Below are 15,472 nucleotides of genomic sequence, written 5' to 3' on the forward strand. Positions count from 1 at the left end.
TGCTGCCCTGTTCCCCTGTAATATAAGACTATCCTCCTCACTATTTACCACACCACCAATTTTCGTATCATCCGGGGCGACCTCCTACCTACAAGTCTAAATCATTTTTATCAACCACAAGCATTCCTGTTGGACCCCACAGGACACACGCTTCCAGTCAGAAAAACATCCTTCGACCATCACCCTCCGCTTCCTGCCACTCAGCCAATTCTGGATTCAATCTGCCACATTTCCGTGGATCTTAAGTTCAGCATCAGGTTGATTCAGCGGCTAGCACTGTGAACCAAGTACCAAAGTTCAGGTTCAAGCTCCAGGTTTTAAATATGTTACCTTATGAGCGGCACGCTAGCACAATGGTTAGCACTGTTGCTTCACAGCTCCAGGGTCCCATGTCCGATTCCCGGCTTGGGTCGCTGTCAGTGCGGAGTCTGCACGTTCTCCCCGTGTCTGCGTGGGTTTCCTCCCACAAGTCCCGAAAGACGTTTTGTTAGGTAATTTGGACATCTTGAATTCTCCCTCCGTGTGTCCAAACAGCTGCCGGAGTGTGGCGACTGGAGGATTTTCACAGTAACTTCATTGCAGTGTTCATGCAAGCCTGCTTGTGACAATCGAGATTATTATTATGACTGACAGCAGTACAGGGAGTGCAGCATTGTTGAAGGGGGTGGTCGTCCTTCAAACGTGGTGTTAAATTTTAGCCAAATCAGGTGAACGTTTTACGTGGCTTTACATGAAGATTATTGAGTCCTGGTGTCATGGCCAATATTCCTTTCATTTATTGGCCATCTTATTTTCTGCCTGTTTGCTTTTACAACAACTGCCATTGCTCAGAAGCAATTCATTTGCTGGTGCATCTGGAGTTTGTGACAAACTGTAACATAAATCCAACTTTCTTGGTATGTATCTTCTTTTTTTAAAAATAAATTTAGATTAGCCAATTATTTTTTCCAATTAAGGGGCAATTTAGCGTGGCCAATCCACCTACTCTGCACATTTTTGGGTTGTGGGGGCGAAACCCACGCAGACACGGGGAGAATGTGCAAACTCCACACGGACAGTGACCCAGAGCCGGGATCGAACTTGGGACCTCAGCTCCGTGAGGCGGTTGTGCTAACCACTAGGCCACCGTGCTGCCCCCTTGGTATGTATCTTAACATTTTTTTCAAAAAACAATTATCAACTTCTCCGCCCTCTTTATTTCCAGCCTTAATGCCACTCCTACTTATTGTTTAGGTTAGCCAGGTATCTGTCACATGTGGAAGCTCGCCACCATATTTTAGATACTACAAACTAAGCCGGTGAAAAATCCATACAGAACGTTATGAAATTTGAAGTCTGTCTCTTACAACATCTCATTTGCCAAGTAATATTGGGCACAGAGCATCGGGAAGCTCCCAACGTTCTTTTTAAAAAAATATAAATTTAGAGTGTCCAATCTTTTTTTTCCAATTAAGGGGCAATTTAGCGTGGCCAATTCACCGACCAGACACATCTTTTTGGGTTGTGGGGGTGAGACCCAGGCAAACACGGGGTGAATGTGCAAACTCCACAAGGACAGTGACCCAGAGCCGGGATTCGAACCCAGGTTTCCAGCGGTGTGGTAGGCAGCAGTGCTAGCTACCGCGCTGCTCCAGCTCCCAATGTTCTAACTAGGACGCCCACCACCCATCTGTACAATGGCTTGCACAGGTACTTGGAATTGAATGAAAGGAATCACAATCTTCAGTGACGTATTGCCCCATCCACTTCGAATCAACGAGGCTTATGGTTCAGGTTTTAGCAATCCCCTGGAGTACTGCAGACGAGGGGAGTGTCGACTTAATTTCTGTAATCTATAGCGATTTTGGAGCTGAACTGATCCCAAACAAATGTTGTCTGACTCCCTTCCAAGAAGGATTGGCACTTATACTCCTGTTGTCTCATGCCAAATGAGCTTAAGCTCTCCCCAACAGAACAACAGACACCAGAAGTGTCTCACAATTAGGGTCACATTAAGTGCATTGTCAACATCTTAATTACAGTTTACACATACATCAATCGTCGACAGATGGATGGATGACTTGCCTTCTAAGTTTCATTGGAAAGGAACCATCTGGTTTCTGTTGTCCAATACCTTACAGCTAACAGAATATTCTGTGTATCAATCAATTTTCCAATCCCATCTCAATTTCTCACTAAATTTCCATTTCAAATGACATTCTCGTTTCGGACATTCACTGTGAATGGAACATAACTTTAGTAATTCAGTATTTGTGAAAACACAAAGCATATGGGGCCATAAGACAAATTCCCCAAGCAAATTTGACAATACCTTTTGCATGAATATTATTCTTCATAAAATATCCCCATGGTTGAAAGGCCTGGATGGCAATCTACTGGTGCAGGACTGTCTTCTTACCTCTGGAAACATAGAAAGAATAGGAGCAGGAGGAGGCCATTCAGCCCTTCAAGCCCGCTCTGCTATTCATTATGATCATCCAACTCAATAGCCTAATCCCGCTTTTCCCCATATCCTTTGATTCCCCCTTGCCCTAAGTGCTATGTCTAACTGCTTCTTGAAAACAATGATGACCTTAACTGCTTTCTGTGATAGTGAATTCCACAGGCTCACCACTCCCTAGATGAAGAAATGTCTCCTCATCTCTGTCCTAAATGGTAGGCCCATATCCTCAGACTGTGACCCCTGGTTCTGGACACACCCACCATCGGGAATATCCTTCCTGCATCTACCCTGTCCAGTCCTGTTAGAATTTTAGAGGTTTCTATGAGATACCCCCTCATTCTTCCGAACTCCAGCGAATACAATCCTGTTTTTTAAAATTAGAGTACCCAATTAATTTTTTTCCAATTAAGGGGAAATTTAGCATTGCCAATCTACCTCCCCTGCACATCTTTGGGTTGTGGGGGCGAAACCCACGCAAACACGGGGAGAATGTGCAAACTCCACACAGGCAGTGACCCAGAGCCAGGATTGAACCTGGGACCTCGGCACCAGGAGGCAGTAGTGCCAACCACTGTGCCACCGTGCTGCCCTAGTGTATACAATCCTTTTTTTTTAAAATTTAGATTACCCAATTATATTTTTCCAATTAAGGGGCAATTTAGTGTGGCCAATCCACCTACTCTGCACATTTTTGGGTTGTGGGTGCGAAACCCACGCAGACACGGTAGTGTATACAATCCTAACCGATTCAATCTCTCCTCGTACGTCAGTACTGCCATCCCAGGAATCAGTCTGGTAAACCTTTGCTGCACTCCCTCTATACCTAGAGCATCCTTTCTCAGATAAGGAGCCCAAAACTGCACACAATTCCAGGTGTGGTCTCACCAAGGCCCTGTTTAACTGCAGCAAGACATCCCTGCTCCTGTACGCGAATCCTCTCACTATGAAGGCCAACATACCATTTGCCTTGTTTATCGCCTGCTGCACCTGCATGTTTACTTTCAGAGACTGGTGTACGAGGACACCCAGGTCTCGTTGCACGTTCCCCTCTCCTCATTAATTAATTTATTCAGATACTAGTCTGCCTTCTTGTTTTTGCTGCCCAAAGTGGTAACCTCGCCGTTATCCAAATTAAACTGCATCTGCCATTCATCTGCCCACTCACTGAGCCTATCCAAATCACGCAGAACAATCTCTGCATCCTCCTCGCAGCTCACCCTCTCACCCAACTCGGTGTCATCTGCAAATTTGGAGATGTTACATTTTGTTCCCTCATCTAAATTATTAATATATATATTGTGACTAGCTAGGGTTCTAGCACCAATCCCTGCGGTACCCCACTAGTCACCTCCTGCCAATTTGAAAAAGACCTGTCAATTCCTACTCTGTTTCCTATCTGCCAACCAGTTTTCTGTCCATCTCAATACACTACCCCTAATCCCATGCGCTTTAATTTTACATGATAATCTTTTATGTAATTCAACCAATGGCTAGCCAAGACCGAGCATTTGGCAGCTGAGAGCATTCTATAATCTCGCCCTCAGAACAGCATCCACAAACCTGCATGGGCTTCCTCCAGATGCTCCATATTCCTTCCACACGTCCCAAAAGACGTTTTGTTAGGTAATTTGGACATTCTGAATTCTCCCTCAGTGTACGAACAGGCGCCAGAGTGTGGCAACTGGGAGAATTTCACAGTAACTTCATGGCAGTGTTAATGTAAGCCTACTTGTGATCATAAAGATTATTATAATGTTTGATTCGAATCTAGCATTAAGAGCAGGGGAACAGGGCAGCACGGTGGCGCAGTGGTTAGCACTGCTGCCTCACGGCACCGAGGTCCCAGGTTCGATCCGGGCTCTGGGTCACTGCCCGTGTGGAGTTTGCACATTCTCCCCGTGTCTGTCTCACCCCCACAACCCAAAGATGTGCAGGGTAGGTGGATTGGCCACGCTAAATTTCCCCGTATCTAGGAAACAAACTATCTGGGGACTCTAAATTTATGAAAGAAATAAAAATAACACATGTAGAACTCAGGACCATCTGATGGTCATCGCTTGTGGTCGGCCAATTTATAGGCTCTCGTGGTTACCGTCGCCAAGGGGGGGGGGATCTGAAGGACAGTCGCCAGCACCAATCAGCGACCAAGGTACCGCGAGTGCCCGCCCACCTGCCCCGGCCTGGACCAATGGGCGGCCGAGGGCGGTACATCCGGGTGAGCCCAGGCATCTTTCTGAAGCCGAAGCAAAATGGACGGCCGTTTTTCAGGTCAGTCAAGCAAGTCCCTGTCGGCGCTTCATCAGGTTTGATCACCTTCATTCTTTCAAGGACAAAAAAAACACATTGTGTACCTCCACACGGACGTTCCAAGGGGTTGGTTTCTGTAAGGTGTCCCGTCTGTTTATTTTCAAATGAAGGTGGGAGTTAACCCCGCCCCGCAGAGAGCTGATTGGCTACTGTGTCGCGCAGTGGGGGCGGATCGGCGCTACGAATGGTTAGCGGCGCCGTCCATCACCCGAGGGGCGGGGCCGGGTTGCACGAGCAGCGGAGGTTGTGCGGAGCGGCACACTTAACCCCGACCCTCCCCACCGGTCCCAGCCCCCCCCCCTCTCAACCGGTCCGAGCCCCCCTCCCCCCCCCCCCAAAGGGGCCGAGCCCCCCCCCCCCCAAAGGGGCCGAGCCCCCCCCCCCCCCCCCCAACCGGTCCGAGCCCCCCCCCCCCCCCCCAAACCGGTCCGAGCCCCCCCCCCCCCCCCAAACCGGTCCGAGCCCCCCCCCCCCCCCCAAACCGGTCCGAGCCCCCCCCCCCCCAAAACGTTCCGAGCCCCCCCCCCCCCCCAAACCGGTCCGAGCCCCCCCAACCGTTCCGAGCCCCCCGCCCAACCGTTCCGAGCCCCCCGCCCCAACCGGTCCGAGCCCCCCGCCCCAACCGGTCCGAGCCCCCCGCCCCAACCGGTCCGAGCCCCCCGCCCCAACCGGTCCGAGCCCCCCACTGCCAAACGGTCCCAGCCCCCCACTCCCACCGTCCCAGCCCCCCACTCCCAACCGGTCCCAGCCCCCCACTCCCAACCGGTCCCAGCCCCCCACTCCCAACCGGTCCTCCAACTGGTCCCAGCCCCCCTCCCAACCGGTCCCAGCCCCCCTCCCAACCGGTCCCAGCCCCCCCTCCCAACCGGTCCCAGCCCCCCCTCCCAACCGGTCCCAGCCCCCCCTCCCAACCGGTCCCAGCCCCCCCTCCCAACCGGTCCCAGCCCCCCCTCCCAACCGGTCCCAGCCCCCCCCCCCCCCCGTCCCACCCCCCCCCCCCCCCCGGTCCCAGCCCCCCCCCCCCCCCCCCGGTCCCCGCCCCCCCCCCCCCGGTCCCAGGCCCCCCCCCCCCCCCCCCCCCCCCGGTCCCAGGCCCCCCCCCCACCCCCCCCCGGTCCCAGGCCCCCCCCCCCGGTCCCAGCCCCCCCCCCCCGGTCCCAGGCCCCCCCCCCACCCCCCCCGCTCCCCCCCCACCCCCACCCGGTTCCCCCACCCCCCCCCCGGTCCCAGCCCCCCCCCCCCCGGCCCCAGCCCCCCCCCCCCCCCCGGCCCCCCCCCCCCCAGCCCCAGCCCCCCCCCCCCCGTCCCAGCCCCCCCCCCCGTCCCAGCCCCCCCCCCCGTCCCAGCCCCCCCCCCCCCCTCCCAGCCCCCCCCCCCCCTCCCGCCCCCCCCCTCCCAGCCCCCCCCCCCGTCCCAGCCCCCCCCCCCCCCCCCCGCCAGCCCAGCCCCCCCCCCCGTCCCAGCCCACCCCCCCCGCCCCAGCCACCCCCCCCCCGTCCCAGCCACCCCCCCCGTCCCAGCCCCCCGTCCCAGCCCCCCCCCCCGTCCCAGCCCCCCCCCCCGTCCCAGCCCCCCCCCCCCCCGTCCCAGCCCCCCCCCCCCCGTCCCAGCCCCCCCCCCCCTCCCAGCCCCCCCCCCTTCCCAGCCACCCCCCCCCCCCCCTCCCCCCCCCCCCCCCCCCCCCCCCGTCCCAGCCCCCCCCCCCCCCCCGTCCCCCCCCCCCCCCGTCCAGCCCCCGCCCCCCCCCCCGCCCAGCCCCCCCCCCCCCCGGTCCCAGCCCCCCCCCCCCCGTCCCCGCCCCCCCCCCCCCCGTCCCAGCCCCCCCCCCCCCCGTCCCAGCCCCCCCCCCCCCCCCGTCCCAGCCCCCCCCCCCCGTCCCAGCCCCCCCAGCCCCCCCCCCCCCCCCCGTCCCAGCCCCGCCCCCCCCCCGGTCCCCCGCCCCCCCCCCCGGTCCCAGCCCCCCCCCCCCGGTCCCACCCCCCCCCCCCGTTCCCAGCCCCCCCCGTCCCAGCCCCCCCCCCCCCAGTCCCAGCCCCCCCCCCCCCCAGCCCCCCCCCGTCCCAGCCCCCCCCCCGTCCCAGCCCCCCCGTCCCAGCCCCCCCCGTCCCAGCCCCCCCCCCCCCCGTCCCAGCCCCCCCCCCCGTCCCAGCCCCCCCCCCCGTCCCAGCCCCCCCCCCCCCCCCGTCCCAGCCCCCCCCCCCCGTCCCACCCCCCCCCCGTCCCAGCCCCCCCCCGTCCCAGCCCCCCCCCGTCCCCAGCCCCCCCCCGTCCCAGCCCCCCCCCCGTCCCAGCCCCCCCCCCGTCCCAGCCCCCCCCGTCCCAGCCCCCCCCCCCGTCCCAGCCCCCCCCTGTCCCAGCCCCCCCCCCTCCCAACCCGTCTCAACCTCCCCTCCCAACCCCCCCCCCCCAACCCTCCCAACCCCCCCCTCCCAACCGTCCCAACCCCCCCCTCCCAACCCTCCCCACCCCCCCCTCCCAACCCGTCCCAACCCCCCCCCCAACCCGTCCCAACCCCCCCTCCCAACCCGTCCCAACCCCCCCCTCCCCAACCCTCCCAACCCCCCCCCTCCCCACCCGTCCCAACCCCCCCCTCCCAACCCGTCCCAACCCCCCCCCCTCCCAACCCGTCCCAACCCCCCCCCCCTCCCAACCCTCCCACCCCCCCCTCCCAACCCGTCCCAACCCCCCCCTCCCACCCGTCCCAACCCCCCCCCCTCCCAACCCGTCCCAACCCCCCCCCTCCCAACCCGTCCCAACCCCCCCCACCCCCAACCCGTCCCAACCCCCCCTCCCAACCCGTCCCAACCCCCCCTCCCAACCCGTCCCAACCCCCCCTCCCAACCCTCCCAACCCCCCCTCCCAACCCGTCCCACACCCCCCTCCCAACCCGTCTCACCCCCCCCCCCTCCCAACCCGTCCCAACCCCCCCCTCCCACCCGTCCCAACCCCCCCTCCCAACCCGTCCCAACCCCCCCCTCCCAACCCGTCCCAACCCCCCCCTCCCAACCCGTCCCACCCCCACCCCCCCCTCCCAACCCGTCCCAACCCCCCCCCCAACCCCCAACCCCCCCCCCCAACCCCCCCCTCCCAACCCCCCCCCCAACCCCCCCCCCAACCCCCCCTCCCAACCCCCCCTCCCAACCCCCCCTCCCAACCCCCCCCTCCCAACCCCCCCCTCCCAACCCCCCCTCCCAACCCCCCCCCCAACCCCCCCCTCCCAACCCCCCCTCCCAACCCCCCCCCCCAACCCCCCCCCTCCCAACCCCCCCTCCCAACCCCCCCCTCCCAACCCCCCCTCCCCCAACCCCCCCTCCCAACCCCCCCCCCTCCCAACCCCCCCCTCCCAACCCCCCCCTCCCAACCCCCCCCTCCCCACCCCCCCCTCCCAACCCCCCCCTCCAACCCCCGTCCCAACCCCACCTCCCAACCCTCCCAACCCCCTCCCAACCCGTCCCAACCCCCCCTCCTAACCCTCCCAACACCCCCCCCCAACCCGTCTCACCCCCCCTCCCAACCCGTCCCAACCCCCCCCTCCCACCCGTCCCAACCCCCCCCTCCCAACACCGTCCCAACCCCCCGTCCCAACCCCCCGTCCCAACCCCCCCTCCCAACCCCCCCTCCCACCCCCCCCTCCCACCCCCCCCTCCCAACCCCCCCTCCCCACCCCCCCCTCCCACCCCCCCCTCCCACCCCCCCCTCCCACACCCCCCTCCCACACCCCGCTCCCAACCCGTCCCAACCCCCCCCTCCCAACCCGTCCCACCCCCCCCCCCAACCCTCCCAACCCTTCCCAACCCCCGTCCCAACCCCCCCAACCCGTCCCAACCCCCCCAACCCTCCCAACCCCCCCCAACCCGTCACAACCCCCCCCCACCCGCACAACCCCCCCAACCCGTCACAACCCCCCCCCCCCAACCCGTCCCAACCCCCCCCCCCCCTCCAACCCGTCCCAACCCCCCCCCTCCCAACCCGTCCCAACCCCCCCCCTCCCAACTCGTCCCAACCCCCCCCCCTCCCAACCCGTCCCAACCCCCCCCCCTCCCAACCCGTCCCACCCCCCGTCCCAACCCTCCCAACCCCCCCTCCCAACCCTCCCAACACCCCCTCCCAACCCTCCCAACACCCCCTCCAACCCGTCTCAACCCCCCCCTCCCAACCCGTCCCAACCCCCCCCTCCCAACCCTCCCAACCCCCCCTCCCAACCCGTCCCCAACCCCCCTCCTAACCCGTCCCAACCCCCCCTCCCAACCCCCCCTCCCAACCCGTCCCAACCCCCCCCTCCCAACCCGTCCAACCCCGCCCACCCAACCCCCCCTCCCAACACCCCCTCCCTCCCAACCCCCCCTCCCTCCCAACCCTCCCTCCCAACCCCCCCTCCCAACCCCCCCTCCCAACCCCCCCTCCCAACACCCACCCCTCCCACCAACCCCCCCTCCCTCCCAACCCCTCCCTCCCAACCCACCCCTCCCAACCCCCCCTCCCAACCCCCCTCCCAACCCCCCTCCCAACCCCCCCTCCCATCCCCCCCCCTCCCAACCCCCCCTCCTAACCACTCCCAACCCACCCCCCCCTCCCAACCCCCCCTCCCAACCCCCCCTCCCAACCCCCCCCTCCCAACCCACCCAACCCCCACTTCCAAGCCCCCCGCTCCCAAATCCCCCCCCCGCTCTCAAATCCCCCCCCCCGCTCTCAAATCCCCCCCCTGCTCCCAAATCCCCCCCCCGCTCCCAAATCCCCCCCCGCTCCCAGATCCCCCCCCCGCTCCCAAATCCCCCCCCCGCTCCCAAATCCCCCCCCCGCTCCAAATCCCCCCCCCCGCTCCCAAATCCCCCCCCCGCTCCCAAATCCCCCCCCGCTCCCAAATCCCCCCCCGCTCCCAAATCCCCCCCCCGCTCCCAAATCCCCCCCCCGCTCCCAAATCCCCCCCCCCCGCTCCCAAATCCCCCCCCGCTCCCAAATCCCCCCCGCTCCCAATCCCCCCCCGCTCCCAAATCCCCCCCGCTCCCCAAATCCCCCCCGCTCCCAAATCCCCCCCCGCTCCCAAATCCCCCCCCCGCTCCAAATCCCCCCCCCGCTCCCAAATCCCCCCCCCGCTCCCAAATCCCCCCCCCGCTCCCAAATCCCCCCCCGCTCCCAAATCCCCCCCCCGCTCCCAAATCCCCCCCCGCTCCCAAATCCCCCCGCTCCCAAATCCCCCCCCCCGCTCCCAATCCCCCCCCCGCTCCCAAATCCCCCCCCCGCTCCCAAATCCCCCCCCCGCTCCCAATCCCCCCCCCCGCTCCCAAATCCCCCCCCCCCGCTCCCAATCCCCCCCCGCTCCCAAATCCCCCCCCGCTCCCAAATCCCCCCCCGCTCCCAAATCCCCCCCCGCTCCCAAATCCCCCCCCGCTCCCAAATCCCCCCCGCTCCCAAATCCCCCCCGCTGCCACTCTGTTCCCCCCCGCTGCCACTCTGTTCCCCCCCCGCTGCCACTCTGTTCCCCCCCCGCTGCCACTCTGTTCCCCCCCCGCTGCCACTCTGTTCCCCCCCCGCTGCCACTCTGTTCCCCCCCCCGCTGCCACTCTGTTCCCCCCCCCCCGCTGCCACTCCTGTTCCCCCCCCCGCTGCCACTCTGTTCCCCCCCCCGCTGCCACTCTGTTCCCCCCCCGCTGCCACTCTGTTCCCCCCCCGCTGCCACTCTGTTCCCCCCCGCTGCCACTCTGTTCCCCCCCGCTGCCACTCTGTTCCCCCCCGCTGCCACTCCGTTTCCCCCCCCGCTGCCACTCCGTTCCCCCCCCCGCTGCCACTGCCCGTTCCCCCCCCCCCGCTGCACACTCCGTTCCCCCCCCCGATGCCACCTACCGTTCCCCCCCCCGCTGCCCCCCCTTTCCCCCCCCCGCTGCCACTCCGTTCCCCCCCCCGCTGCCACTCCGTTCCCCCCCCCCCGCCTGCCACTCCGTTCCCCCCCCCGCTGCCACTCCGTTCCCCCCCCCGCTGCACCTACCGTTCCCCCCCCCGCTGCCACTAGGCCGTTCCCCCCCCCCGCTGCCACTCCGTCCCCCCACCCCCGCTGCCATCTCCGTTCCCCCCCCCGCTGCCACTGCCGTCCCCCCCCCCCGGCTTGCCACTCCGTCCCCCCCCCGCTGCCACTCCGTTCCCCCCCCCCGCTGCCACTCCGTTCTCCCCCCCGCTGCCACTCCGTTCTCCCCTCCCGCTGCCACTCCGTTTCTCCCCTCCGCGCCACTCCGTTCTCCCCCCCGCTGCCACTCCGTTCTCCCCCCCGCTGGCCACTCCGTCTCCCACCCACGCTGCCACTCCGTTCCCCCCCCGCTGCCACTCCGTTCCCCCCCCCGCTGCCACTCCGTTCTCCCCCCCGCATGCCACCTCCGTTTCCCCCCCGCTGCCACTCCGTTCTCCCCTCCCGCTGCCACTCCATTCACCCCCCGCTGCCCCTCCGTTCCCCCCCCCCGCTGCCCCTCCGTTCCCCCCCCCCGCTGCCACTCCGTTCCCCCCCCCGCTGCCACTCCGTTCCCCCCCCCCCCGCTGCCACTCCGTCCCCCCCCCCCGCTGCCACTCCGTTCCCCCCCCCACGCTGGCCGCTCCGTTCCCCCCCCCCCGCTGCCGCCCGTTTCCCCCCCCCCGCTGCCAACTTCCGTTTCCCCCCCGCCACTCCGTTCCATCCCCCGCTGCCACACCGTTCCCCCCCCCCCCTGCTGCCACTCCCCCCACCCCCCTCCCTCTTCGGGCCCCCATGCACCCCTCGTGAGGAATGGCGCAGTGGCTAACGTTCGTAGATTACAGTAAGAAGTCTTAGAACACCAGGTTAAAGTCCAACAGGTTTGTTTCAACACTGCTCCGCAAGCTAGTGTTTGAAACAAACCTGTTGGACTTTAACCTGGCGTTGTAAGACTTCTTACTGTTCTCACCCCAGTCCAACGCTGGCATCTCCACATCATGGCTAACTTTAGTAGAGTATTGGGCAGCACGGTGGCGCAGTGGTAGCACTGCAGTTTCACGGCGCCGAGGTCCCAGGTTCGATCCCGGCTCTGAGTCACTGTCCGTGTGGAGTTTGCACTTTCTCCCCGTGTTTGCGTGGGTTTCACCCCCACAACCCAAAGATATGCAGGCTAGGTGGATTGAACAATCTAAATTGCCCCTTAATTGGAAAAAATGAAATGGGTAATCTAAATTTAAAAAAAAACTTTAGTAGATTATTGTGGAATTCTGTTGCACAATTGTGGAATGCTCTGTTCCGAATCTAGTTTGCACAGTGAGTCTTTTATTGAAAGATATTTTTCAAATTAAAATGGGACATTGTAATAAGAAACAGACTTTTATTTCACAGGCTCCTATGGGACTTGGAATGCAGAGTCTCCTGGTGAAGGTAAACATTTCTCTTCGTGCTGGTTGAGGGTGGGAGGGGTGATTTGGCTACTTTTGCTCTCAAAGCCTTGGAACTTGGTTTGACACTCAGTCAAGTCGGAGTGACTGTAAACCTGATAGCTACACCCAAAGGCCCAAATAGGTTCTGGAAGAGAAAGCTTCCAACTAATTGCCATCCTTTGCAATTGTTGGTTAACACTGCTGCCTCATAGCACAGAGGACCCAGGTTCAATCCGGCCCCGGGTCAATTTCCATGTGGAGTTTGCACATTCTCCCCATGTCTGCGTGGGTCTCACCCCCACAACCCAAAGGGGGCAGCACGGTAGCATGGTGGTTAGCATAAATGCTTCACAGCTCCAGGGTCCCAGGTTCGGTTCCCAGCTGGGTCACTGTCTGTGCGGAGTCTGCACATCCTCCCCGTGTGTGCGTGGGTTTCCTCCGGGTGCTCCGGTTTCCTCCCACAGTCCAAAGATGTGCGGGTTAGGTGGATTGGCCATGCTAAATTGCCCGTAGTGTCCTAAAAAAAAAGTAAGGTTAAGGTGGGTGGGGGTTGTTGGGTTACGGGTATAGGGTGGATACGTGGGTTTGAGTAGGGTGATCGTTGTTCGGCACAACATCGAGGGCCGAAGGGTCTGTTCTGTGCTGTACTGTTCTATGTTCTATGTGCAGGGTAGGTGGATTGGCCACAATAAATTGTGATGCGTTTTGGGCCTAATTTAATTAGAAAAAAAAGAATTGGGTACTCTAAATTTATTTTAAAAATTTTAAAATTCTCTGTAGTTGCTCTTGTCCTTTCTGTGTTTTATTGTTTAATGTGAAGCCTGCCGCCAGTTATTGTACACATGACATGAGTGTGCTGTGCAAGGGGATGGTAGTGTGCATATTTCTCAGCCTATAGGGATATAAGACGTGACCAAGTGGAGAAGAGGTCAGAACCTCAGATTGAGCCGATTCTGGTTGCTTGTTTATGACTGGAAGGAGCAGAGAGAACATGTAGCCCTTTTACGGGACTCGGAATGTCCCTGAAGTGTTGTTGCATCATTGCTTGTTTTGCTTCCAGAAAGAAGCACATTTGCAGTATTAAAGCCAAAATAAAGAACTAGTTGGTGGTTTCTCAAAATTATTTGAGGGTTATGCTTAAAGAAAAAAGTTTTAGTTTTTAATTTACCTGGAATTATGGGAGAAAACTTTAGTTCTTGGGTCGCATACAACATAATGTTCTTTTTTTCACTCCCTATGCTATGACTAATTGTATTGTCTTCATAATCTATGATCTTGTATGTTTTGCTTTGAGTGGTCAAGAAGGCATACAGGTGGTTAGCACAACCGCCTCACGGCGCTGAGGTCCCAGGTTCGATCCCGGCTCTGGGTCACTGTCCGTGTGGAGTTTGCACATTCTCCCCGTGTCTGCGTGGGTTTAGCCCCCACAACCCAAAAAATGTGCAGAGTAGGTGGATTGGCCACGCTAAATTGCCCCTTAATTGGAAAAAATAATTGGGTAATCTAAATTTAAAAAAAAAAAAGAAGGCATACAGCATGCTTGCCTTCATCGGACGGGGTATTGAGTACAAGAGTTGGCAAGTCATGTTACTGTTGTATAGGACTTTGGTTAGGCCACATTTGGAATACTGCGTGCAGTCCTGATCGCCACATTACCAGAAGGATGTGGATGCTTTAGAGAGGCAGAGGAGGTTCACCAGGATGTTGTCTGGTATTGAGGGTGCTAGCTATGCAGAAAGGTTGAGTAGATTAGGATTGTTTTCGTTTCTCCCCGTGTCTGCGTGGGTTTCACCCCCACAACCCAAAAATATGCAAGCTAGGTGGATTGGCCACTCTAAATTGCCCCTTAATTGGAAAAATGATTGGGTACACTAAATTTATTTTTAAAAAAGGATTGTTTTCATTGGAAACACGGAGGTTGAGGGGGGACCTGATTGAGGTCCACACAATTATGAGAGGTATGGGCAGGGTGGATAGCAACAAGCTTTTTCCAAGAGTGGGGGAGTCAATTACAAGGGGTCACGATTTCAAGGTGAGAGGGGGAATGTTTAAGGGAGATGTGTTGGAAGTTTTTTACGCAGAGGGTGGTGGGCGCCTGGAACGCTTTACCAGCGGGGGTGGTAGAGGCGGGAACGATAGCATCATTTAAGATGCATCTAGACAGATATATGAACGGGCGTGGAACAGAGGGAAGTAGATCCTTGGGAAATAGGTGCCAAGTTTAGACAAAGGATCTGGATCAGCGCAGGCTGGGAGGGCCGAAGAGCCTGTTCCTGTGCTGTAGTTTTCTTTGTTCTTTGCTATCATTCACCTGCTAATAGTAATAGATGGTTGTTTTATCAGTACCCGCTAACTCCATTCCTCCAACTTGATCCGTTTCTCTTTAGTGTGTAATAACCATTCCTAATGGTGACATAAGAATTCATACATGGTTGATTTGCAAAGAAAATGGTCAATATTAATACAATTCCTATTTATTTGCCTCCTCAGGTTATGATGACTATAGTTATGGACAAGGTTCTGGATCACATTATGGCTACGGTGGCAAATCCTGGGATTTGCAGAAAGGCAACCAGACTTCTGAATCCCTTGTAGCTAAAATTAACCAACGATTAGATCTCCTTTCTCGCAATGAAGGTGATGATCAGGAAAGGTATCTATCAGGACGTCAAAAGCAGCTGAAGTACTGTGCTGTTTGCCAATCAAGAGACTAAGTTGGAGCTATGTGCTCTTTGGATACTTTGAGCTATTAAGATTGCACTGATTAGTATCAAACATTGTACATTCTCTGAGTCAGCATGTTTTGTCACTTAGCTCTCTGTTGTGGACATAATGTTTTATTTATCTTCAACATGTCCTACTGACTATCTATGTAGTTCAGTACTTACCACTATGTGGAAGTGCTGGTTATGGAGGTAAAATGGCCTTGTTTCTGTCTTGAGCTAAAGTTATCAAGTTGATAGCCATGATTGGGAGGGCAGTAATTGTGATTTTAAATTGGTTTTGGAGAAGTATTTTCTAGATTGTACTCTGGTAAGGAGGTTATTTAGTTATGTCAAAGGCAAAGAGCACCATCATCATTGTTCAAGCGGGCTTAAGGAGCCTTGTGTTGATTTGAAGTGAATAATTTTGTGTTGATTGCAAAGTGATATTGCAGTTCCATTTTTGGGGATATGGCAGGATAACAGAGTAATGGATTACTCGTAGGACCAGTGTTGTTGTTGATGAGTGCACTGTGTGGTTTGAGCTGAGCTGGGATACAGTGAGTGAGAGCGTTAGGCTGAGCTGGGACACTGAGTGAGAGCGTTAGGCTGAGCTGGGACACAGTGAGTGAGAGCGTTAGGCTGAGCTGGGAAAGAG

At 59.5% G+C, this 15,472-nt stretch overlaps 1 protein-coding gene across 2 annotated transcripts in view; it reads left to right on the forward strand.

Moving 5' to 3' along the window:
• The first annotated feature begins 4,641 nt into the window (after window positions 1-4,641).
• Window positions 4,642-15,472, forward strand: part of LOC119957089 (A-kinase anchor protein 8-like) — a 77,351-nt gene continuing 66,520 nt past the window's right edge. The window contains exons 1-3 of one of the 2 annotated variants that reach the window (XM_038784767.1): window positions 4,642-4,711; window positions 12,075-12,113; window positions 14,603-14,765. In XM_038784767.1, the coding sequence (XP_038640695.1) occupies window positions 4,693-4,711; window positions 12,075-12,113; window positions 14,603-14,765 (221 nt within the window). In that variant the 5' untranslated portion in view covers window positions 4,642-4,692. Of the gene's footprint in view, window positions 4,712-11,928; window positions 12,000-12,074; window positions 12,114-14,602; window positions 14,766-15,472 lie in introns of those variants that run through there. The other variant, XM_038784766.1, reaches the window with a different exon arrangement.

This window comes from Scyliorhinus canicula, chromosome 25, assembly GCF_902713615.1.
Source record: "Scyliorhinus canicula chromosome 25, sScyCan1.1, whole genome shotgun sequence".
Taxonomy (NCBI): Eukaryota; Metazoa; Chordata; class Chondrichthyes; order Carcharhiniformes; family Scyliorhinidae; genus Scyliorhinus; species Scyliorhinus canicula.